The following is a 24,975-nucleotide window of genomic DNA, read 5'->3' on the forward strand; positions in this document are numbered from 1 at the left end:
ATTTATTTCCAATTTATTTTAATTACGGTCTAACCAGGAGAGGTCTTTTCAAAAGACTCGCTTCAGTGGGTTGGTTAGATTCGTTCCACTGAAATTTCACTGCAATGCTAAAATGCTCACCTTTGGCTGGATTATTCCCTATATATGCACTAGTTGAATACTTTCCTAATGATTCTAGTTGCTCTCCCCAAATCCACTGGTGTCACCTGATGCCTGTGGACTGGAGTCAGTAAATCATGCTCACCTAGGGCACATTTTTGACCTTGCTGTCAAGTATTACTTCACAGTTACAACCCTTACCTCCAGGTGTCCTAGCACATAGCAAAGGCATCTACTGCTGAAAGTCCCCGCCAGCCCCCTCCTTTAAAAAAAAAAAAAATTTCACTTAGTATACAGTGTTCTTGCTGTTGTGTACTGGCAGCAGCAAGGACCACATAGCTCACAATTGGAAGGATTTTCATGAGGTGACATTAGATCTATGGTATCAGGGAGTGTGGCAGGTTGCAATTTTGGGAAAAAATAATAATAATGCAAAAGTTGAGGGTTGCCGATGGGCAGAAAAAAGGGCACTTTTGAATCAGGTTGGTTTCCATTTATTAACTTTGCTAATGCAGTTTAACATGGTTGATTTCTGCTATCGGCATATGCTCACCAATGGACATACTAAATGATTTTTGCTACTATTTAATACCTGTATACACGTAAAAGAGAAATTGACTGTTTGGGTTGTTTTTTAGCAGTACTACTGTATTGAATTTTGAGACAATGCATTTTCACTTCTTTGGATGCCTACTTTTCATTTACTGACAACTTGCCTTGGTTGTCTGAATGTGCTGTTTAGCTGGTGATATATTGCGATATTGAAAACCAGTTATCGCCCAGCTCTACAATATACATTATAAAGATATCTGTGGAAGTCTTAGAGCAACCAGGATGCCAAAATACTGTATACTTTAAAGGTGAGGTCCCACCCCCATACAGTTTGAAGAAATAAATACAGTGGTACCTCGGTTTATGAACACAATTGGTTCCGGAAGTCTGTTCATAAACTGAAGCGTTCATAAACTGAAGCGAACTTTCCCATTGAAAGTAATGGAAAGTGAATTAATCCGTTCCAGACGGTCCGCGGAGTAAGCGTTCATAAACTGAAGCAAACTTTCCCATTGAAAGTAATGGAAAGTGGATTAATCCGTTCCAGACGGGTCCACGGAGTACTTAAACTGAAGCGTTCATAAACTGAAGCATGGGTGTAATTGGTTCCGGAAGTCTGTTCATAAACTGAAGCGTTCATAAACTGAAGCAAACTTTCCCATTGAAAGTAATGGAAAATGAATTAATCCGTTCCAGATGGGTCCACAGCGTTCATAAACCGAAAATTCATAAACCGAGGTGTTCATAAACCGAGGTTCCACTGTACTTGAAAGGAGTTAGATACTTCTTTTTTAGTTTTCTTTTGATTTTTTTGTTTTGTTTTGTTAGCATCAATAATTTTTTTGTATGACATTAAAGGGAGATAGTTACCACATACCATAGAAATCATCCTTTACTGTTTGCTGTTTATTTTTTTGAGTCCACCAAGTTTGGAGTTTATTCATTCTGTCAATAAGAGAAGAATCTAACAAGTTCAAAATAAGAAACCACCAGCTTGTGAATCATTCCAAACATTTAAACAAAAAACAAAAAAAACGGACCCCAACTTTTTTTACACAAAACTATCTAAAGATGGCCGTCAGCTGACCTCAAAACTTCCCCTGCATTTCTCTCCCTTTACATAGCATTATAGTACACAGACAAAAATATTAATAGATTATTTCATTGACTGCACCCAAACCATGACTCTTATAGGCAGTGGCTTAGTAAGAAAGCTCAGCAAAGCATTTGAGAAGTCATGCCTAGAATACTCTGCAGCATTAGCTGCCTGCTTTGTACCTTCCTGATCAAAGGCTAGTTTGGTTTCCCAACACAGACTCAACAAAGTGAAATCAGGACACCCTGGCAGCCTTTAACCTGCAATTTTCATGCTTGAAAGGAAGTGTGCCTCAGCTTGCGCTGTGACCGCTGTATAATTAATTTGCTCAATTTCTTTCTGGTGACCCGCGGGCACCAGTTCAGAAGCAGGGTTTTTTTGTGTAGTGGGGGATGCTCTTTCACAGTTATGCGCTTGCTATAATTGTTTCTCTTTTGGCTCCTGTCAGCAACCATGCAGGTTTCTCTGTATTTCTAAAGTTCCTTTGCCCTAGACAACCAGGTACCTGAAGGAGCATCTCCACCCCCATTGTTCTGCCCGGACATTGAGATCCAGCGCCAAGGGCGTTCTGGCGGTTCTCTCCCTGCGAGAAGTGAGGTTACAGGGAACCAGGCAAAGGGCCTTCTCGGTAGTGGCACCCACCCTGTGGAACAGCCTCTCATCAGATGTCAAAGAAATAAACAACTATCGGACTTTTAGAAGACATCTGAAGGCAGCTTTTAATACTGGATGAATCATTTTATTTTAATATTCTGCTGGAAGCCTCCTAGAGTGACTGGGAAAACCCAGCCACATAGCCACATGGGGCAGGTATAAATAATTTTTTTATTATTATAATTATTATTATTAATATTATCTCAGCCACTGAAGAGTCACATCATGCCAGGCAATGCCCTTTGACCTTTGCTACATTTGTATATCACACTCAAGCTGCAAAATTTACTTTCTCTAGCTACAATGGCCTTCCCTCACTTGTACTGTAGAAACAATTCTTTATATTTTGTTCCTTTGCAAAACAGTACAGTAGTGCCATGCAGATACTTAGTGGCCATTCTTCCTCCTTTTAAAACTTCAGAGAAGCATGGGCCGACTAATAGTGTTGTAAATGTGCCTCTGTCTCCAGCTTCCAGCATCAGCCAAAACTCACACAGGCATTCTCTATTGGCATATTGGTCTCCGACCTGACTTTACATTCAGCCAGGTGAGGTGCAAAAAGGTCTGCCCAATTGTCTCTAAGGCAACAGGGCAACCTCTTTGAACATGTAACTGGCAATTCAGTAGGATTGCATCTTGCATGGGGGTTATGTTCCAGTATGTAAAGTCAACCTTAGCTTCTGGAGCCAGCGCAAAATTTCATGAAGGCTCCCGGTCCCACGTGAGACCTTCCCGAAGCCTGGTAAGCAAGGCAGAGAGCTTAGAAGTTCTTTCTGCAGCAGAAAAACCCAATGTGGAAAGTGCTTTTAAGCTTTCCGCCTTGCGTGTGTCTAATTTGTGCAATATCAGAGGGCTGGCCGCCAAGCATGTAAAGCTATGATCACACAAGTTAAACATATGCAAGTTGCGATCCTACTGTACTTCACTGACCCGCTAAGGACATTATCTTACAAGGAAACTGTCTGGTTGGTTCAGTGGCCATTTCTACTAGATTCTAAGTCTCATTGGGACGGAATCACAGGCCTGGAAGAGACCCACAGATATATTCCATACTGACACCCCCCCCCCAAAAAACAATAACAACAACCCTATGGCAGTATAATCAAATCCAATTAAAAGTCAATTAAGAGGCAGTCAACAAGAATACTGTGAACCAGGAAAAACAGTCAGGAAGACACTTTGGTAAATAAATGGATGCACATAGAGAAAGTGATACAGAAGTACACAGAGACAGCTGGCAGGCTGGCAGCTATTTCAATGACTTGAATGCAAGTTTTTCAAGCCAATGCAGTCATGCAAATAACCTTCTCTTGATCTGTAGCATCCAGTCAACTCTAATTTTTCTCCAGTTGGTCATATGCTCACACGTATGATTGAAAAGAAAGTAAGTGTGCCTTTCATGTATGAAGTGGCCCTTGCCTCTTATTGCAGGTCTTGCTCGAGGAAACGTTTTGTTTCCATGACTTAAGCTTCTGCCCTGTAGCCCTTGAAATGTGGCAAACAGCCCAGTCCTATGAATGTTTACTTGAAGCAAATAAGTCCTATTTTATTCAGTGTGACTTCCAAGAAATTATGCATAGGATTGCAGTCAAAGACCCAGCATCCTTTTCTGGCGAACCCCAAAGTGCTTCTGGTGTCTGGTACTTTGCAGACATGACATCATCCTTTCTATGCCGGCATTGCCATAAGATCGACGCCCTCTGCTTTCATCATTTGTACACAGCTGGGAAGAATACACACACACACTTTTGGCTACTGAAAAAATGCAGTTTAGGATATCTGGAAGATATGGAACCAGTATATTTTGTGTCAGTGATTTTCTGGTGATGTAGAAAATAAATAAACCCAGAGCTGTCAGCCTATTTTTTTAAAAAATGTAGTAGATTCATTGTAAGTTGAAATTGATTAATCAGTAAATCTGCCTTTTAATTTTTTAAACCAATTATATACTACTAGCTGGCCCTGCCACGCGTTGCCGTGGCTAATCCCTGTGACTGCCACCACCCTGTGTCGATCCATGACATATCTTGCCCCCTCCTCCCCCCACCCCGGGTTTTCCCTGTGATTCCCCCCAACCTGTCCCATCCCAGGATGTAACATGGCCCCTCTTCCCCTAACCCCCGGGTCATTCCTGTGATTGGCCCCACTGTGTCCTGACCTATCCCGTCCCCTCCTCCCCCCAACCCCCACCCAGGCGAGTCAGCACCTCCATTCAGCCTAGTCTGTTAAGGCTTTGGCCTGGTATGTAAACGGCAGCTGAGGTGCTGTTGAGGGGGAAGGTTCTATAGGTGTAGTACCAGTGTAGCCACCACTAGAGGGCGCTGGTTTCGGCTGACTGGTGCATTCTGGAACAGGGGTTTTGGGGGGTTTCACTTGGTGGAGGTGTGGCATCTGTCTTTGAAAACTTTCTAAGATCCTTCAGACATTCGCATGGGACGTTGTGTCTGAATTTGAACACAATCGGTCAAGCGGTTTCAGTGAAAAGTGGACACCCACCCACATGCCCTTTTTACATTTATATATATATAGACTCATGATTCAATAATTAGCTGCCCAGAGTGGCTGGGGAAACCCAGCCAGATGGATGGTGTATAAATAATAAGGTTGTTGTTGTTGTTGTTGTTGTTATTGCTATTATTATATTTCTTCATACTTCATCATGACCTAGTTGCTCATCTGTTGGCAGCCACTGCAAGGCACACTCTTTCAATCTCTCTCCCCATCTGCAATATAGGAGATAATAGCACCTTAGAGGGTTGTTGCAAGCATGATAGCTAGATAATACACATAAAGTGCTTTGGGCACCTGAAAGCTCTATACCTGTGTTTTATTACTTACACAAAGTATTATTATTACTTACACATTTGCAATGCATCTTCCGCAATTAAACATAATTTCCAAAGAACACCAATTGTGCAATTATGCTTTTAAAACACAGTTTGAATGAGTGTTGTGTCAAATCTGCAAACATACTACCAAGATGTTCTATTAGGATTTCACTTTTTGTTCCTATCTGTAAATATGTCAATACTGAAGCATGAGCACATGATGTATGGGAGAAATTACACAACCCTAAGAGCAAACAGATAGAAGTCAACAAGTCATGAAGCAAAACACATGTATGCCTGACATGACCCCAAACCAATCTTAAGTAAGCCTATGTTTGTAGAAAGCAAAATAAGATTCATTCAAATAAACCCATAAAAACAAATGCACTTTATGCATCTATTCATAGCCTGCCTGATTTTATGCTCTAATCAGTTTATGAAGTATAACATTGTGTAGAATCAAACACCTAAAAACCAGGCCTTTTTTCAGCCGGAACTTGCCAAAACTCAGTTCTGGCACTCTCAGGTGGTCACCACTGCCATTGTAAGAGAGCAAGAAGGCGTTCATGTGTGTTCCGGCACCTCTTTTTCTAGAATAATAACACTGCTAAAAACAAAGATAATCCCTTGAAGGTGTTACTTAATTATCTGGAGAGCTGTATTTTTTTTGGGGGGGGAATGTTGAAATTATAATTACTATGTTATTGGCAGCAAAAATGTTTATAGCTTACTATTAGGGAAATAATATGAGTTTTACTCAACTAACTTCTTCTTAGGGAACTACTTCTGGGTCACAGAGGATGTGTGCTCCTGACTGTCAAAAGCAGTAGCCCCCAGTCTCCACCTTTCTCCTCACCTCTAAGGTCTTCTACGTAAAGCAAAATGCAGTGTGTTGCTTTGCAAATGTCCAGGGGCGTACCCAGGATCAAAATTAGGGGGGGCAAGGGGCGGGGGCAAGGGGCGGGAGGGGAGGGGCCACAGTGGGAATGTGGGCAGGGCTACGTTGCCTGTGCCGCCCAGCTCTTCCGAGGAGGCGGCCCCAGGCTCCTGCTCCCGGCGCGAAGCTCCAGAGGCGCGCGGGGAACGCAAGCCTGTGGCTGCCTCCTCCGCTTACGCTCCCCGCTCCTGCTTAGCGCTCCTCCGCTCATGCTCCCCGCGCGCCTCTGGAGCTTTGCGCCGGGAGCGGGAGCCTGGGGCTGCCACGCCTGCGTCCCTCAGCCTTTTGCTTCTAGGGGGGGCAATTGCCCCCTCCTGCCCCCCTGCCTACGCCCATGCAAAGGTCCCTCAGTGAGTCAATAAAGTGAAGGTGAAGAAGCTTGCAGAGGGATGATGTTATGTCACAAGTTTTGTATGAGCACAATCCCAAGATCTGTGCTTTGGATTCAGATTTGAGTTCAGATTTGAGGGTTCTACGCCAGCCACAAGTCTCTCCCAGTCCAGAAACGGTTGTAGTTGTCATTCCAGTTGGTAAACGGCACTTTGAGTCACTGAGGCAACAGGATACTAGACTGGATGGGCCTTCAAATACCTATATCCCCTTATTTTGTGCGCCTTGATCTCTGCTGTTTATGCAACTAGCAGACCCTGTGTAACAGTTCTTGTCATTTGTGGTACTCTTTAAATAATAATGATAATAAATAATAAATAATAATTAAACAAAGTTGATTGCCCAGTAGGGTTGGTTTATAAAAACCCAATGAATAATTCTGTTCACCCATCTTGAAATGACAGAAAGGGTTGACCAGCTCTTGTAAACATTTACATATTCCTCTCAGTTTAAACAAAAATCTAATTTGAGCCCCCAGCTTTGAAGTAGAGTTCAAAGCCCCAGCACCTCTGAGATCTCTGGAAAAGCAACTTGCTCTCACAAGCATGCAAATATGTTGCTACACAGGGAACAGAGCCATCCTGCAAACCTGGGGATTTGGCTGGAAGCCTTGAAGCATTTTCTGGCACTCCTTGCTGAGGCAAAAAGGCAAAAAAAAAAAAAAAAGCCCTCCCAATCTTCCAGTTGTTTAGAACCTGAAAAATAATCCACAGAGCACAACACATTCATGTATTCCCTATTTACCAGTCTCTGTTTTCTGGAACCTGTATTTGGTAAAACATTAAAAGGTGCTTTAATCTGAGCCAGCCCTATAGCGCCATCTAATTGGGTACAGTCATACTTCATGATACGTCCACTCCATGTTGTGTCTTTTCAGGTTACGGACGTGCCGAACCCAGAAGTCCCGGAATGCATTACTTCCAGGTTTGGTGCGTCTGTAACCTGTGTGCATGCGCAGAAGCTCTAAATCGCGCTTTGCGCATGCGCATGTGCAGAAGCACCACATTGCTTCACGCGCTGTCCAAATGAGGCCTTACAAATAGCGGGGGAGAGAAGGCAAGCAAAATGTGAGGGAGATAGTGAAAGATACAGGAAATTGAATGCATATTTCCAAAAAATAGCAAGGAGAGACAAGAGGGCCTTCTTAAACGAGCAATGCAAAGAAACAGAGGAAAACAACAGAATGGGAAAAACCAGAGATCTGTTCAAGAAAATTGGAGACATGAAAGGAACATTTCGTACAAAGATTACCATAATAAAGGACAAAAGTGGAAAGGACCTAACAGAAGCAGAAGACATCAAGAAGAGGTGGCAAGAATACACAGAGGAATTATACCAGAAAGATATGGAGGTCTCGTACACCCCAGGTAGTGTGGTTGCTGACCTTGAGCCAGACATCCTGGAGAGTGAAGTCAAATGGGCCTTAGAAAGCACTGCTAATAACAAGGCCAGTGGAAGTGATGATATTCCAGCTGAACTACCGGTATTTAAAATCTTAAAAAATGATGCTGTTAAGGTGCTACACTCAATATGCCAGCCAGTTTGGAAAACTCAGCAGTGGCCAGAGGACTGGGGAAGATTAGTCTACATCAGGCGTCAGCAAGGTTAAATTTGCTCAAAATGCAGTGCCTCGCCCCACAGATCTATGAAAATAAAGATAGATTTCATATAGATGTCTATGAAATCTATATGGGCCAGGACATTGCATTTGGGGTAAATTAAATTGGCAGGTGGCCACCACACAAGAAGTGAGCTTGGCTCTCCATTCAAAACCAGGAGTCCTGCCTGCAGTTTGTTCCAATGGCTACCTGGGAGCAAAGAGGGTGATAAGTGGTGTTGCCATAAGGGGGAAAGCAGCGGTGTGTGTGTGTGTGTGTGTGTCCCGAATCACTGTGTGGCAGTAACAGTTCATTAGTTTCATAATTTAAAGGGGGGTAATTCAGTGCTGTTTAGCCTTCAGTCCTATGCATACTTCTTTCAGAGAAAGATCCATGCATGGAAGTTACTTCAGAACAAACATGCATAACTTTATAATGCACATATTAAGTCCCACTGAGTTCAAAGAGAAAATTAAGCATGTGCTTAATTTCCCCCCCCCCACTGAAATCAATGGGACGAAATATGCTTTACTTTGGCTGGGTTGTGCTCACAATCCATATTTGCCAAGTTTCTGGACTCTCTATATCCTGTCCACGCCCTGAAAATCATCAAGCAGAAGTTCTGGATGCAACTCCTGATACAAATGAAAGGAAAAAAATGTAAAAGAAAAATTCAAAGCCCTGGGAAACACAAATTTTTGTTTTTGCGACAGAACTAGTGGTGGTAATTCTGACTGGTGGTTGCTATATTTTTCAGTAAACAGTGGACACAAAATGTTGGAAGCCAACATTTATTTATTTTTAAAATCTAGACAGAGTGGTGATGCCAGAACTGTGGGTAAGGGAGGGCAGCTCCCTGTCAAGTGGGTTAGGGAAGCCTGCGTGTCTCTTAAAGATTGCAAGTTTGTTTTCTGAAGGATGCAAAAATATTTTTAAAAATGCAAACATGAGGGGAAAGGCGGTGTCCTCAAATACATCATATCTGGGAAAGCATTTCTGCATGACTCTTAGTAAGGTACCTGTATTTATTACAATATCCAATAATTTTCCAAGCCAGACATTTATTATATATGGCAGCCTGTTTAAATGAGAAAAATCACTCTCCACAAATTCTGCTGAGGCACCAGCAGATACTTTATTTCATTGATGGAAACACAACCCCAGTAAATTGCATACCGTATTTATTACTTTGGAGGCTGAAAAGCGTTGGGGAAATAGGAAATCAAATGACCAAATTAAATTTGCAAAGCTAACCCATGGAGGGTGTTTGGGGAGGGGGATAGGTTCAGAGGGAGGGTGTACGATTACTTAAGTTAGTCAATACACCCCTATTAATGTCACCAGAACTTGCTTGCTCCTAAAAGCCTACTGAATTCCATTCAACCATCTTTGCACATGTGGTGATGCTTTCCTAGGGAGCCATGAATTTAGTAGCAGACGGAAAGACATCCTCCTCCATGTTATGACCCCAAGTCCAGGCAAGCCACCTGGCCACTGACACAGAAGGCAGGGGACAAATTGGGCCAGGAAAGCAAGGGGTTGTAGACTTTCAGGCCAAGGCTCTAACCCAAGCCTGCACCCTCAAAACCAGGGACACCTCGAGGCCAGGACCTTCAGAGACTGCAGCTTCTGAGCCCGATTTTACCGAGGAGTCTTGCTGTGTATCTTCACCCCATGGGCTTCACACTGCAAACAGAGAGCCCACTTGTAAGTGCCGGAAACATGCCCTGAACCAGTGTGAAAGGGCAATAGAGTGCAGGCCACAGCGCTGCCTCTTTAAAGCATTCCACTCTGCAGCAAAGAGACAGAACCTGGAAGGTTTACTTAGGGATGCATAAGGGCTCAGCTTGGCTCCAGACCACAGGTGCATTCGCTTTAGTTGCTTGAAGCACAGCAAGGTCATTTTGCCCAGCAGCATTTCAAACCACATTTGCAGGGATTGCCTTCACCTAACGCACATAACTTTTTTTTTGTTTCATCACCTCTGCAATCCTCCTTGAACTCCTATTCTTTAAGATATCGTCTCTGCTTGCATACTCATTTGCACCTGTGCAGTGACTGTTGTGGCTAATGTTGCGTGAATACATTGGGTGCAGGCTAAGTGGTAATGTGAACATATGCCACCTTTGAGTACCAGTAAGTTGCCTGCTTGGAGCTCTCTGAGGTTCTGCAACTCCAGCTTGGCTTGATTGCCTGGCTTTTGACAGGCCTGTCCCCTGCCAGTGAACTTCTTTGCCCCACAGGCTCACACTCACAGTCAAAACAGGACACCCCATGTTCTTTTAAGGTGCTTTGAAAAAATATAACAGAATAAACATAATATATACAATCTACTTCTTCTGAACATCCCCTCACTGACATAAAGTACCTATGTGTTGTCTGGGTGTGAATAGGTTTTATATTGCACTGGACTAACCCACTGAATGGAACTCTCGTGCAAAATCTGAAAAAAGTTCAACAACAGGAAGCAAGGTGCACCCTGTGTACATACACTGTGTCTTTTTTTGTTTTAGATGTTCACAGGAGCTCACAAGTTTCAGCAATTTCTATAAAATCTAAACAAGTGCAGTCATGCACTCCATTAGAAAAAAAACCTGCTAGTCTTGTTAAATCACTTTAGACTTCTCCCAGAATCAGATGTTTTGCCATGAGGAAGGTTCCCTCCCAATTTGTTACAAATTTTGGATGAAGGTTTGAGGGTCGTAATTTCTGTCAAGCTCAAAAATTAATGTACGGTACTTGTAGAATAGCACCATCTTCTGTTTCCTCATGTAAATGTGAAGATACAGAAGAAGAAAACGGAGGTGAGTGACCTATCATTTCTTAACCCTATTCAATTACATTGCACAAGGAAGGTGCTAAAACAGTGTTTGTGTGACATCATATTTCTCACTGCTCTTTATTACATGTTGTTGAAACTAGTCTTACAAGCACTGTTGGCTCAGCGACTATGGTTTTGTAAAGCTGGCTGGAACAACCATGGCTCTAGGAACTGAGCTTTGCCTGTTTAGGTTTGCAAGGGGAGAAGTCAAGTGGCAACAATTAGCTCCATGACAACACACAGCTTCTGCCCAGTCTGGATTACAGAACCCAAACTTCATGGTTTAGCAATCATTGTCTCTACGGATGCAAACAAAAGTACCATTGAGCTGAGTAGGGATTACACCCACATACCGTAGCTGTGCACAGGATTATGACACTCTCCCCTTGTACTCTCACAGGAAGGAAAAGAAAATGAAGTTGCTGCTGCCACAATCAATCAGTCGAGTCCGCCAAGGTTGGTGTTACTTTATTGAAAAATATATTTGTCATTTTCTCTGGCAGTAGCTTCTCTCTAGAAGACAGGTGCTGAAGCTAGGGACAAACTGATCCTTTGTAAATATATGTATGGTAACTGAGGGGTGCCCAGATTGATGGATCGAGGAGAGGGACAGGGTGACAGCTTCTTTGTCTTTCTCATTCCATAGAGAACACAGCAACAGCTTCCACGGTGTCCAAGGCTGCAATCCTGTGCAGTCACATGGGACTCAGTGGGACATATTTATGCATAAACATGCATGTGGTCGGACTGATTATGTGTTGCAGAAGGAAAAAGATATACTGTCCAAACCCCAGTTTCAGGCTGTTATTAACATTAGTAAAGCCTTGCATATAACCAGTGCTTAAAAAAAAATGTTTAGAGGTACTCTCATTTTCCTACTCATATTGAAATACTGCCCCTCAATGACGCCAAACTTAAGATTCACAAAATGTTTAGGGGTATGCGTACCCCTGCATCCCCCCCCCCGAAAAAAAAGCCTTGCATATAACTGTTCGAGATATGGCTGCGTACAAATTATATTTCACTGTAAATTGATTCTGCATTACTCTGCAGTGTGTCCATTTGAAAACAGATGAAGGCAGTTCCAGCCATCAGAGGGGTGTCCACACCTGTCCAATGACATGGTGGATGGGCATATATGAAGGCCACAACCACCACTTCCTTCTTCATTCACCTGGGGCATATGCAGGATGGAAAAGCTGTGGATAAGCTAACTAATGGGACTGTTTTCAAATGGGTATCAAGCAACCCCACCCACCCTTGTGGACAACAGGATCTTCTAGAACAGGCACCCCCAAACTTCGGCCCTCCAGATGTTTTGGACTACAATTCCCATCTTCCCCGACCACTGGTCCTGTTAGTGAGGGATCATGGGAGTTGTAGGCCAAAACATCTGGAGGGCCATAGTTTGGGGATGCCTGTTCTAGAAGGACGAGCATGAATGATCTGGACTGAGGAAAAACTACATTTGTGCTACAAATGGGTTGGTGTATACACAGCCTCATTTGTCACATCTTAGTGTGAAATGTATAATTTGCCACCAGGTTGGAGAGACTCTGTTCACTTTGTTAATAGCACTGAATGATAGACCCTCTGCAAAGATTCGTCTTTCTGCTGGAAATTCTAAGGCGGAACCTGGTTTGCTAAATAAATCAGTTGTTCCAGCTGAATAAACACTGCCTGAGTTCCTCAAACTGAACTCATCTTGATGCAATGCTGTATATAATAGCATTGTGCAGCTATGGACAGACCACCTGTTGGGTAAATTGAGAGTTATTTATTAGGCAGATTACTCTTCCCTACATCTCCATGGGGAGAAAAATGGCCATTACATTGCAATCTTACTCACGTCTGTTGTTGTTGTTGTTGTTAGTCGTTTAGTCGTGTCCGACTCTTCGTGACCCCATGGACCATAGAACGCCAGGCACTCCTGTATTGCACTGCCTCCCGCAGTTTGGTCGTAGCTTCGATAACACTGTCCAACCATCTCGTCGGACTTTCCTTTCGCATCCAGGCATATCCGCGACTGAGCGACCTTTCGGCTTTGGCCCAGCCGCTTCATCAGCTCTGAATCTACTTGTACTTGTCCTCCGCTCTTCCTCAGTAGCATGTTGGACGCCTTCCGACCTGAGGGGCTCATCTTCCAGCGTCATAACTTTTATATGCCTGTTGTCTTTGTCCATGGAGTTTTCTTGGCAGGGATACTGGAGTGGCTTGCCAGTTCCTTCTCCAGGTGGATCACGTTTAGTCAAAACTCTCCACTATGACCTGTCCATCTTGGGTGGCCCTGCATGGCATAGCTCATAGCTTCTCTGAGTTATTCAAGCCACGACAAGGCATTGATCCATGAAGGGGTACTCAAGTCTAGTCAGAAGTAAGTACCATTGAATTCAGTGGGTCTTACTTCCAGGTAAGTAGGGTTATGATGACTACAGAGCCTCACCAAGGTGTATATATCATTTGTCTTTGTCTCTATGACCTTTTTTAAGACCCCCTCCATCTATTAAGTAATTACTTTTCAGGAGAATAGAAAGGAAGCTACACCACACTTGTCCACACACTAATATATATACCGCTTGATTGTAAAAAGCAGTTTACAAGAAGAATAGTTTGTTTTTATTGTTTTAAAAAAATCATTCCCCTAAGCTACACCTGTAATAATGATAATTACTATTACATTTGTGCCTGCAGTACACACTGTTTCATTGAATACAGAAAAGGTCTGATTTTTCTCCCTATCATGTGCTGCCCCTCTGTGGAAAATTGGTGTGCATGCATACATTATTCTGTGTCCTTTTCAACTTTTGTCATTCTGCTCTGTGCTCTTTCTAGCTTGGTATTTATAAATTTGCAAAATGCATTGAAGTGTGGATGCACCACTGATTTTGGCAGGGACATTCCTATCTTACTCCTAATACATTTCCCCCACGTTGCATCTGCTTCTGCATAGCCACAGCGCATTGAACAAACATTTTGAGGAAGCAATCCACGAGGACTTCATGCCCTGTAGTTAATGTCCAGTTGAGTGGCCAGATGCCAACACGGGAGGAGGAAAATTCAACAGGTGTAGCTTATCACGCAATTAATTGTGCACTGAACATCTCCATCCGTGTTGGCAATTAGGTTGATGCAAAGGAGAACAGGAGTCTTCTAGCTGTCAGGAGTAGTGTGGAAAAGGGGAATTCAGAAAGTGAAGCTTTTGGGACTTTGCAACTTGGCTTACAACATTTTGCAGCCCTGGGACAGGGCAAAAGAAACCTGCAACCAACAAAAACCACTCCTTCTACACAATGATTGCCGCCAGTCATTTCGCTACATGATTTCGCTCACAAACATTAAGCAAGTGTGGGCAGCAGGGGTGAGGCAACTGCGCAAAGCGAACACTTTTGCCCACACAGCGCCACATGCAATTGTGCATGTTAAAAGTGCAACCTCTCCTCCTCTTCCTTTTTACAATTCATTTATTTATTAGAGAAGCCTGCTCCTCCTATACACGCTTACTCAACAATAACCTCCACCTAAATCTTAACAACAGTGAACTAAGCGTGCCGAAATCAGGCCAGGGAGATTCAACGCCCTGCGCAGGCGCAGACAGGAGGCGCCTAAAGTGACGGTTAGGAGGACTTCGCCGCGCGCGTGAGGCAGCTGCAGGCGCAGCCCGAGAAGGCGCCTGCGCAGTTGGGAGGGAAAAGGACAGGCCGACTTGCGGCGGGGCGGGGCCGAACGACGCGAGGCTGTGACGCAGTACGTCGGCCAGACGTCCTCTTGGCCGGCGGTCACCGGCTGGCCGCCCTCTGTCGCGGCGTTGAGTCCTCGGAGCCTTGGCGATGGAGTACATGGACCGCTCCGCGAGCTTCTTGCGCCCTTACCTGGTGCGCGACGCGGCGCGGAGGACGATGCCTTTGGGGCTGCTGGGCCTCATGCTGGGCGGATCCGTCATCAAGGAGTGGGCGCCGCTGCCTGAGACCTACATGAGCAACAAGCGCAACCTGATTAACATGTGAGGGGATGGGGGGGGCGTTCATTGACAGGGGGCGGGGCTGAGAGGATGGGGCAGCTTGACGTCGGGGGCACTTTAACCGCGGGGTGGGGATCTGAAGGGAGGGCAGGGCAGGGGGCGTATGTTATCAGGAGCTGTTGCATGAGGAGGTGGTTGCCCTTCTGCAAATAAGGGTGAGACCCTGTCAGAAAAAGCGGCTTTTCTTTACTGGGGTTTGATTTTATACCGCTTAGGGCAGTAGCAATGTAGCCAGCAATGAAGCAAAAAACAATAAATGCAGTAACTGCTTGCCTAATCCCAGATGTCGAGAAAGCGAGCAGTCTTGAATAAACTGATTATCTTGCTAGGTGTGACAGGAGCCAGTAATTTTCATGATGGTAGTGGATTCTCTCCTAGCCACGTGCATTAGGAAGCAGAGTCCATCTAGTGCAGGCACCCCCAAACTGCGGCCCTCCAGATGTTTTGGCCTACAACTCCCATGATCCCTAACTAACAGGACCAGTGGTCAGGGATGATAGGAATTGTAGTCCAAAACATCTGGAGGGCCGAAGTTTGGGGATGCCTGATCTAGCGCATCCATGGCTGGGGGGACTTTGGCCCTCCAGATGTTGTAGCCCAACAACATCTGGAGGGCCTAGGGGTTTCCATTTCAGTAACTGTCCAGGTTTCAGACAAGGGTCTTTCCCAGCCCCACCTAGAGATGGTGCAGATTGAACTTGGGAACTTCTGCATGCATGTGCTCTGCCACTAAACTCCAGCCCAAATTTAGAAGCATTAGCTGGGATGCTCGACCCTCTTGCATATGTCCCTCTTGCTGCAGGTCATTCTTGATCTGTTTCTCAGCTTGCTCCTCCTAGATACCTTTAGCTTCCTTTGAACAGGGTTCTGTCTTGGGCCCAGTCTTATTCAACATCTTTATCAATGACTTGGATGATGGGCTTGAGGGCATCCTGAGCAAGTTTGCAGATGACACCAAATTGGGAGGGGTGGCTAATACCCCAGAGGACAGGATCACACTTCAAAATGACCTTAACAGATTAGACAACTGGGCCAAAGCAAACAAGATGAATTTTAACAAGGAGAGATGTAAAGTACTACACTTGGGCAAAAAATATATAAAAATGAAAGGCACAAATACAGGATGGGAGACACCTGGCTTGAGAGCAGTACATGTGAAAAGGATCTAGGAGTCTTGGTAGACCACAAACTTGACATTAATTAGTCAACAGTGTGATGCAACAGCTAAAAAAGCCAATGCAATTCTGGGCTGCATCAATAGGAGTATAGCATCTAGATCAAGGAAAGTAATAGTACCACTGTATTCTGCTCTGGTCAGACCTCACCTGGAGTACTGTGTCCAGCTCTGGGCACCACAGTTCAGGAAGGATACTGACAAGCTGGAACGTGTCCAGAAGAGGGCAACCAAAATGGTCAAAGGCCTGGAAATGATGCCTTATGAGGAACGGCTTAGCCTGGAGAAGAGAAGGTTAAGGGGTGATAGGATAGCCATGTTCAAATATATAAAAGGATGTCATATAGAGGAGGGAGAAAGGTTGTTTTCTGCTGCTCCAGAGAAGCGGACACAGAGCAATGGATTCAAACTTCAAGAAAGAAGATTCCACCTAAACATTAGGAAGAACCTCCTGACAGTAAGAGCTGTTCGGCAGTGGAATTTGCTACCAAGGAGTGTGGTGGAGTCTCCTTCTTTGGAGGTCTTTAAGCAGAGGCTTGACAGGCGTATGTCAAGAATGCTTTGATGGTGTTTCCTGCTTGGCAGGGGGTTGGACAGGATGGCCCTTGTGGTCTCTTCCAACTCTATGATTCTATGAACTAATTTAATTTCTGAGAAATAGTTCATTTTTAAATTTTCAGATTTCAATAAATAAATTTTATTGGGTTTTTTGTGCTAGCCAAAGGCCATGGCAACATCCAAAGAAAGCAAAGGAAAACAACAGCAAAAACAACAACAACAACACAACAGTCACTACATATGCAGTAAAACCATGGGTAGTTTTCAAATTAAACAGGGCACTTCGATTTTCGAGGTTGTTTACGACTTGCACCTATATCAAATATGATAGTTTTGTGGCCACTCAAGGGTTTTTTAAGGCTTGTACCAGATCCTGGCCATTACTTTAGTGCCTCTTGTGTGTGGGGATCCATAAGTGTTTGGTACAAGGCTTGTCCAAAAGATTATGAGAATTAACTAGGATGGATTTGGCAATATGCAGATGGTATAATTTTGTAACTTCTCTGAGCGCATCTCTCTTTCCTCACTGGAGCTTAGAATATTTCTTTTCAATTTTTCTCTGGCAGGTATTTTGTTAAAGTTGCCTGGGCCTGGACCCTTTGTCTGCTGCTGCCTTTTATCGGCATTGCTACCTACCATGTCACCCGGAGCGTTGCAGTGGTGGTTCGACGTCTCAGTGCTTTGCTGGTTGGCACTGCCATTTGGTATTCATGCACCGGGGTCTTCCTGTACATTGAGAACCTCACAGGCAGCTGCTACAAATCTGCGGCCTTTGATGTACCGCTGGAGGAACATCCCAACAAAATACAGTGCCTAAAAGCTGGTGGCTTCTGGAATGGCTTTGACATCTCTGGACACTCCTTCCTTCTCTCATACTGTGCCCTGATTACTATAGAGGAGATGGCTGTGTTGCACATTGTGAACATCTCCAAGAACTCCAGATTGCACAGTGTGGTAAATGGCTTTTTCCTGGGCTTGAGTTTCTTGACCATGATGTGGTTGTGGATGTTTTTTACCACGGCTGTGTATTTCCATAACTTTCCCCAAAAGTTATTTGGCACGTTGGCGGGTCTCTTGGCTTGGTATGGAACATACAAGTACTGGTACCTAACTCCTTTGTCTCCTGGACTTCCTCCGGAAAGAACTAGTTGGAGTTCCCGAAAGTCCAACCGTAGCCTATAAAAAAAAGTGCCTATGAGTCAGATTTTGTTTTAAAGAAAATTCTTTGCTTGATAACTAATTTTTAAAATAATTATTTTCAGTATATTTAAAGGGAGGGGGTGAGGACAAAATATTTTTTGATTCTGTGTAGAGGTTTGGATTTATTTCCTCATAAAAGAAGGCTGCTGTTGGAGTCCTACTAATAATATGACAGTTAACCTTTTTCACTAATTCAATGACAACATTAATGATTGTGTTGGCAATGAAGTCTAAATTCCTTTAACTGGTGGGGCAGGGGGATGCATTCTCAAGGTTGGTTCATTGGCTATGGAAGAAGCTAATACCTTACACTACACAAAAAATAGAACTTGTTAGAAAAATATTAGCAAACAGCAAGGGAGAAACCATTGTTGGTTTGGGCAGATTACTGGCTAATGGAGCTCCCTGGACCTGTCCTGGTCATGGCACACCACAATTTTATTTTTTGTTGTTATTGCTGTTATGCCCCTAAGTCAAGGATAGCTTGATGCAGATAGCTTGAAGCTTTCTGTTAAGTAGCTCCCTGAACCAATATGTTAGGGTAAGGGAGGGCTCCATGCTGAGTCAGTGATAGTTTGAGCCACTTGTAGATTAACAATACAGAAATGTGGCTATAAAACAACTCTTAATTCTGTGAATAAGCATCTATTCCAGCTGTTAGATGCTTTTTGTCTCCAGTTTCAGACTACCACAAAATGCATTTCCAGATCATTTTCTTTAGACAAAACAGCTTGCATAATCCAACCTTTGTGTTGGAACTTATTTTTTCCATGTAATTAAAAGCCTTTGAGTATCTTGACATTTACTACAGTAGCAATGTAATATCCTTGATTATTGCAACACACTTTATATTAGTAAAGCAGGGTGTTGGCTGCAAGATTGCTGCACTCACATTCTTCCCTCCTGCCTTAATCTATTTAATGCTGTAAGATGTCCATAGTTTGGAGCAGAAAGGCAGTTTGTTCTTTTATGGGGACTAATGGTCTTTTTATATTGATTCCACCAGCTGTTTCTTGGCATTGGGGGGAAATTATAAATGATCTTACTTCAAATGAAATTTTGTAGGTGTTTATCTGTCCCCCACCCTTCAATGACACTAACTTTAAAACACAATCTACTTTTACTACATTGCTTGCTTCAGTTCTGTGACTTGGCTGTCTGCTTTGAAGAATAAATGCAATTATTTTTAATTCCGTTTTTAAACAAACAAACAAACTTGCATCTTAGCAAATGCTGCTGCTTTGTACATTAATACCCAGAGGTCTACTATCCTTTTGGACCAAAGTCTACAGTCCTGCAGTGGAATATTCAATAAGTGGTTTGAATCTTCATATTAAGTATATGATGTTTAAGCTACTTAAGGTGGTATACTTACACTAACAGCACAATCCTAAACAAATTTACTTACTTTGTAAGTACCTTCTTTTTTCACAGTACCCGCAAGAATAGCTAGATGGAAGTTACTCCAGAAGTAATCCAGTGGTGCTTATTTGGATTTTTAGATCCAAAATCCCTTTAGCATGTCTTGCATGAAAGAAATGTAGAATGCAAATGTACATCTCCATGACTTCTGTGGGGTTGAGATGACTTGCAAATATGTCAAATTTAAATGACTTTCCAAATGGCAGATTGGGGTTGATACATACCACAGTATTCCCATGCATGAAAACAGTTTGGAGTCATCCTCAGCTGTTTGAGTATCCATCAAGAATAACTTTAATGAATAACTGTAGCAAACAATTAACAGTTAGCAGTTGGACTTAACTAAGATAAAATGACTACAATTCCCCCAGAGAGAATTGGGAGATTGCAGAAATGGCCATCTGATGGCATGTGTCATTTAGAGGACATGGAAGCTGCCTCACTTTACTGTATTTTTAAGTTGTCCTGTGGATCCTCCTGGATCAAACAACAGAGTATAATTCAAATATTAATAAATGTGACTTTACACATACATGAAGGGCAATTTCCATGCCTGTGGGAGCCCTTTTTCTCTGCCAGTGTAATCATGGCAACCATTATTGCTATAACCAGTTTAGCAGCCAAGTTCATGCTGTCTTTCCACTCAAGGAAATTAGTCTCCTAAGGCTGGTTCAAGGCAGCGTGTAGGTGGTAGAAAAGTGCTAAGTGAGAACAAATCCCAAGTAGTATTTGTTTCTTTTGTTGGCATCTTGTTAAAGTTCTATAAGCTGTAAGATTACATTTATTTTTTATGTAATATTAATGTTTTAGTGTTTTGCATTTGTATTATTTTTTTAAAAAGACAGCCTGCACTGATATATTTCCTTGCTATTATTTATGTGCATGCATTTTATTTGTGTGCATACTTTCTACTGACTGCATGTGCTAAACGTTGTAGGTTGAGTGGCTGAGTTTCATTACACACAGCATCAATGTTGGTAGTCAGCAAAAAAAATCCTCTTGTGGTTTATGTTCTCTTTTGTCCTCCATGGAGGAATTATTTGGAATTCATATTCACTTCATGTCATATTTTCTTGTCTGCTCAGATATGAAGATTTGCTTTAATAGCTATTGACAATGAGCAGAACTATCTAGCAAACTTCATTATTTATCATTATCTTTAATAAACTGCTTCTATCTCCACTAGCTTTAAGCAGAAGTGACCAACCTATGGCCCCTGAGATGAGTTGGACTCCAACTCCCATCATCCTTGATAATTGGCCTTGCTGGCTGAGGTTGATGGAAGTTTTGAGTCCAACAGTGGAGGGCTACAGGTTAGCCACCTCTTCATTAAAGCAGGGTCTTCATCATACAATTAAAAATGTTTATTTAGGAGGATTTCATTCCATGTAAAGGATCAGAAGCATAGAAACTAACATTTTGCTGCATTTCAACCAGCAGATTGTGCCACAAACAGCTTTCTCTTGTCTTTTTACTGCCTTCAATGGAGAGCAGGTTTGTGGTCCTGTTGACATTGACTCTCTATAAAGCTCTGGGCACCTCATAATTTAGGTTCTTTGATGCAGATTCATGACCTGGAAGTAAACAAACATTCTTGCATTCTGAGTTGTTGTGCCAAAGCACCTATTCTGAATATGACATGAGTTGAGGCTGCATGCAGCTTGTTTGGCTTTTAAAGCCTATTGACAACTGCCGTTGTATAGTTCTGATCTATGAAAACCATTTAGAGGTTTTTCCATTGAATTCCTCAGGAGTGGGCTGCATCCTAATTTTGCATGGTTCACATTGACAAATATTTGCTGGTTTGGGAATCTTACCTGGTTTAATAAGCTGAAATATGAACCAGCCTTCAAACCACAGCATCATACCCTGGTTTGTTCCACAGTGGTTAAACCATTGTTTCACTGTTAGGATGGCACAAGAAATTTAGTGTTAACTGGAGATTTTGTGCTTGTTTGCTCCCCTGAAAGGAAGAACAAAAGGGCTACGCACACATTTACAATCCCCATTCACATGTTGGTGTATTAAGCCACAATAACGATCGGCCAAATGCAGCCATTGTATGCCTAAAATGTAGGTAAGGAATGGGGAACTTGGGACCTTCCGCATGTTGGACTACTAGTTCTGTCAGCCTCAGCCAGCATGGCCAATGGTCAGGGATGATGGAAGTTGGAGTCCAGCCACATCTGGAGGTCACCAGTTCCTTATGCCTGATGTAGATCATATTGCTTTTTAAGCTTTTAACAACATGCACAAAATATTATTTAAAAAATAATACTATATATAATATATAGATGCCTTATTGACAGTGTATTAAGCAAGTGCCCATTGCAAACCTTTAAAGGAAAAAATGGGTTTTGGAAAGGTCATGCTTGCTTGTATGTAGTCATGAGTAGTAATTACGGTACTTCTGATTCTAACCACAATTTGGTACTAGGCCCCAGTGATGTAACTGGGATTTACGGCACTTGCAAATGTACACATTCACGATTGCATCATTAAAAGAGCCATGCCGTGAGGTAGGGAGGTTACGTGGTTAGTGTTTGGAGAGGAGCACTGGGGTTCAAATAGTTTTAAAAAACAAAAAGCTATGGGGAAGTTAGAATGAATTACGTTGAGATTAACTGCTTCTTCGAGCAAAATGCATGGATTTAAATTATCCAGGCATTTTTGAGAGTGCCCAGCTTTGGTCTAGTTTTAGTGAACATTTCAGCAGCCGCATGATGCTGATTCATCTGGGTGCATTCATGTGAAAATTGCTCATTTGGACAAAATGCAACATCCCCCAAAACTCTCCTGTGAATTGCAACTATTGTCGCACCCTCTACAGATAACGCTGCTTGGATAGTTCAGATGAACAAAACATCTTCATTTGTACTGAGCCTGGGAGTTGCTTCCAGAGCCATCCATGCATTGTAACCATTATACTGGAGGTAGTGTTCAGTTTCCAATCCCAAAACAATAGGACAGCATGGCAGGCAGCTGACCGCTTGATGTTACCTACAGCTTTGATCCTCATAATATAAATTTTTTGGGGGGGGGGGAGTATGACAAAATGTCCTTGTGATAGCTGGTATTCTTAAGGAATATTATTGTAGAAGACCTGGCATGAGGAAGGATGTGTGCTCCGGTACCAAGCACTTTTTTCTTGGTTTGCAGACAACTGCCTGATTTGTGAACACACACCTAGTCTTGTATGGAGCTACAATATTCAGTGGACTGGTGAAATGCTGAATGGTTGTTTTCTTGTGTCTTCGCATTTGAGTCAGATAATTCCAGCTGGCTCACACTATGCATTATGCTAATAGCAATCTCTGGAATTCAAGGGCACTGAATCTTCTGCCCAATGGCCTGTTTCTTTGTGGGAGGAGGGATACTTAATACGATATAATTCTTTTTAACCACTGAAGTATAAATAAGTCTGCCCCATGAATGGAAGGATTTGACATCTTAGGCAAAGCAAAAGGCTGGATTTGAAATGTTAAAGACCTTGTTGTGGATACCTGATTTTTTTTCCTATTAAAAGAACTGATGTATTTTGAATGGGATGATGGAAACAGAGCAAGTGTAATCGTGACAATACTGGGCAAAAACAACATTGTCTTGTCTCAATAAAGTTAGTTCAATGTAACTCCTGTCATTTTCATTTGTGCAGAAATTATGAAATGTAAAAAAAGTTTTGAGATTGCCAATATATCCCATATTCTAATAGCAAACACGTTCTCTTGATCTTGCTCTTTATGCAGCCAAAGTAGCACATTCACTTATAAGAGACATGTTTCACACTCGGGGGGGGGGGGGGCTAAGCGGAAGATGCCCCCCGCACTAGAAAAACCCAACTCTGGATGGATATGGAATTTTGACTGACTGGGTTTGGGATCTAAACACGGCAACATTTTGTTGGAAGTCCCACTATTTTGCTTCAAATGCAGTTTATTTTGTAAACATGGCACTATAGATCAGGGGTCAGCAAACTTTTTCAGTGGGGGGCCTGTCTACTGTCCCTCAGACCTTGTGGGGGGCCGGATTATATTTTGAAGGGGGGGAAATGAACCAATTCCTTGTTGTTTAGTCGTTTAGTCGTGTCCGACTCTTCGTGACCCCATGGACCATAGCACGCCAGGCACTCCTGTCCTGCACTGCCTCCCGCAGTTTGGTCAAACTCATGTTCGTAGCTTCAAGAACACTGTCCAACCATCTCGTCCTCTGTCGTCCCCTTCTCCTAGTGCCCTCATCTTTCCCAACACCAGGGTCTTTTCCAGGGAGTCTTCCCTGTTGTCTTTGTCCATGGAGTTTTCTTGGCAGAGATACTGGAGTGGCTTGCCAGTTCCTTCTCCAGGTGGATCACGTTTAGTCAAAACTCTCCACTATGACCTGTCCATCTTGAGTGGCCCTGCACGGCATAGCTCATAGCTTCTCTTGAGTTATTCAAGCCCCTTCGCCACGACAAGCCATTGATCCATGAAGGGGGAACCAATTCCTATGCCCCACAAATAATCCAGAGATGCATTTTAAACAAAAGGACACATTCTGCTCATGTAAAAGCACCAGGCAGGCCCCACAAATAACCCAGAGATGCACTTTAAATAAAAGGACACATTCTACTCATGTAAAAATATGCTGTTTCCCGGACCGTCCGCGGGCCGGATTTAGAAGGTGATTGGGCCACATCCGGCCCCCGGGCCTTAGTTCAGGGACCCCTGCTATAGATTGTATTAAAGGTGTAACACAGTAACATTTCAATGCCTGCAAGCTCAAAAGCAATAAAGGAAACCCTGTTGAATTAGTCTTACATGCACATGTTTACTTGGAAATATCAGGTTGCATATTTTGAATGGCTTTAGTTAATTCGGTAGGAAAATATCCTTCTAGTCATTTAGTAGGCAGTTGAATCTTGTTTGGGTTGTAACTGATTTCACTCCCTTTTGTCTCAGTTTATTGGATATATGAATGTCATATGAAGCAGATGGGTGTCCCTAGATTTACAGCCAAATTTTATAGGGACAGAAATCTTTTCTCTTTGGGGTATGTTGCTTGATTGAGTGATTGGTAGCCTGGCCTTTTTGGATTATGTATTATCTGCCTTTGTATTGCATCCTGTAGGAATGAAAGCTTAACATCGCTCAAGCTGGCAGCAGAACATCGAATTGTTCCCTAGAAAATCAGGAGGCTGCCAGAAAACTAGAACAGGGCACGTCCGGAATGTATGGTGCTTGGAGCGGCTGTCTAAACAGAAGATGCTTGAGCAAACACACAGTTTTTGTTCTTCCTTGAATGTAGTGTGCTATTAAGGGAGTCAGGAGGGGGTATTGCATGACTCTACAGATTCTCTGGTGATCAGGTTGCTAAAATGGATGAGAATCTTGGATAATCAAATTGCAGTTCAACTGAATTCCACATAAAGGCTCGAGGGGTGGAAAATACCTAAAAGGTTGAGATGATTAGAATGGTGACTTAATGGAAAATTTGTTAATAAGTCAGGCCCCTGAAAAGTCTCTCTCTGGAAGGTGGGGGCCCCTCCTGAACAATGTGGGTGGGGTGTGAGATTGAGAAGTGTGGAGAATGACTCAAAATCAGCCTGGCTGACTGCTGGGGGAGAGGGGTGGAAGAAACATTTCTTCCATGAAC

General features: G+C 43.0%; 1 protein-coding gene across 1 annotated transcript; it reads left to right on the forward strand.

The window, feature by feature from the left end:
• Positions 1-14,697: 14,697 nt before the first annotated feature.
• FITM2 (fat storage inducing transmembrane protein 2) lies at positions 14,698-22,978 on the forward strand. Its single transcript, XM_035123717.2, has 2 exons — positions 14,698-14,975; positions 17,292-22,978. Exons 1-2 carry the CDS (start codon positions 14,803-14,805, stop codon positions 17,905-17,907), a joined length of 789 nt encoding a protein of 262 aa, XP_034979608.1. The 5' UTR covers positions 14,698-14,802; the 3' UTR covers positions 17,908-22,978.
• The last annotated feature ends 1,997 nt before the right edge of the window (positions 22,979-24,975 follow it).

This window comes from Zootoca vivipara, chromosome 7 (genome assembly GCF_963506605.1).
Source record: "Zootoca vivipara chromosome 7, rZooViv1.1, whole genome shotgun sequence".
Lineage (NCBI taxonomy): Eukaryota > Metazoa > Chordata > Lepidosauria > Squamata > Lacertidae > Zootoca > Zootoca vivipara.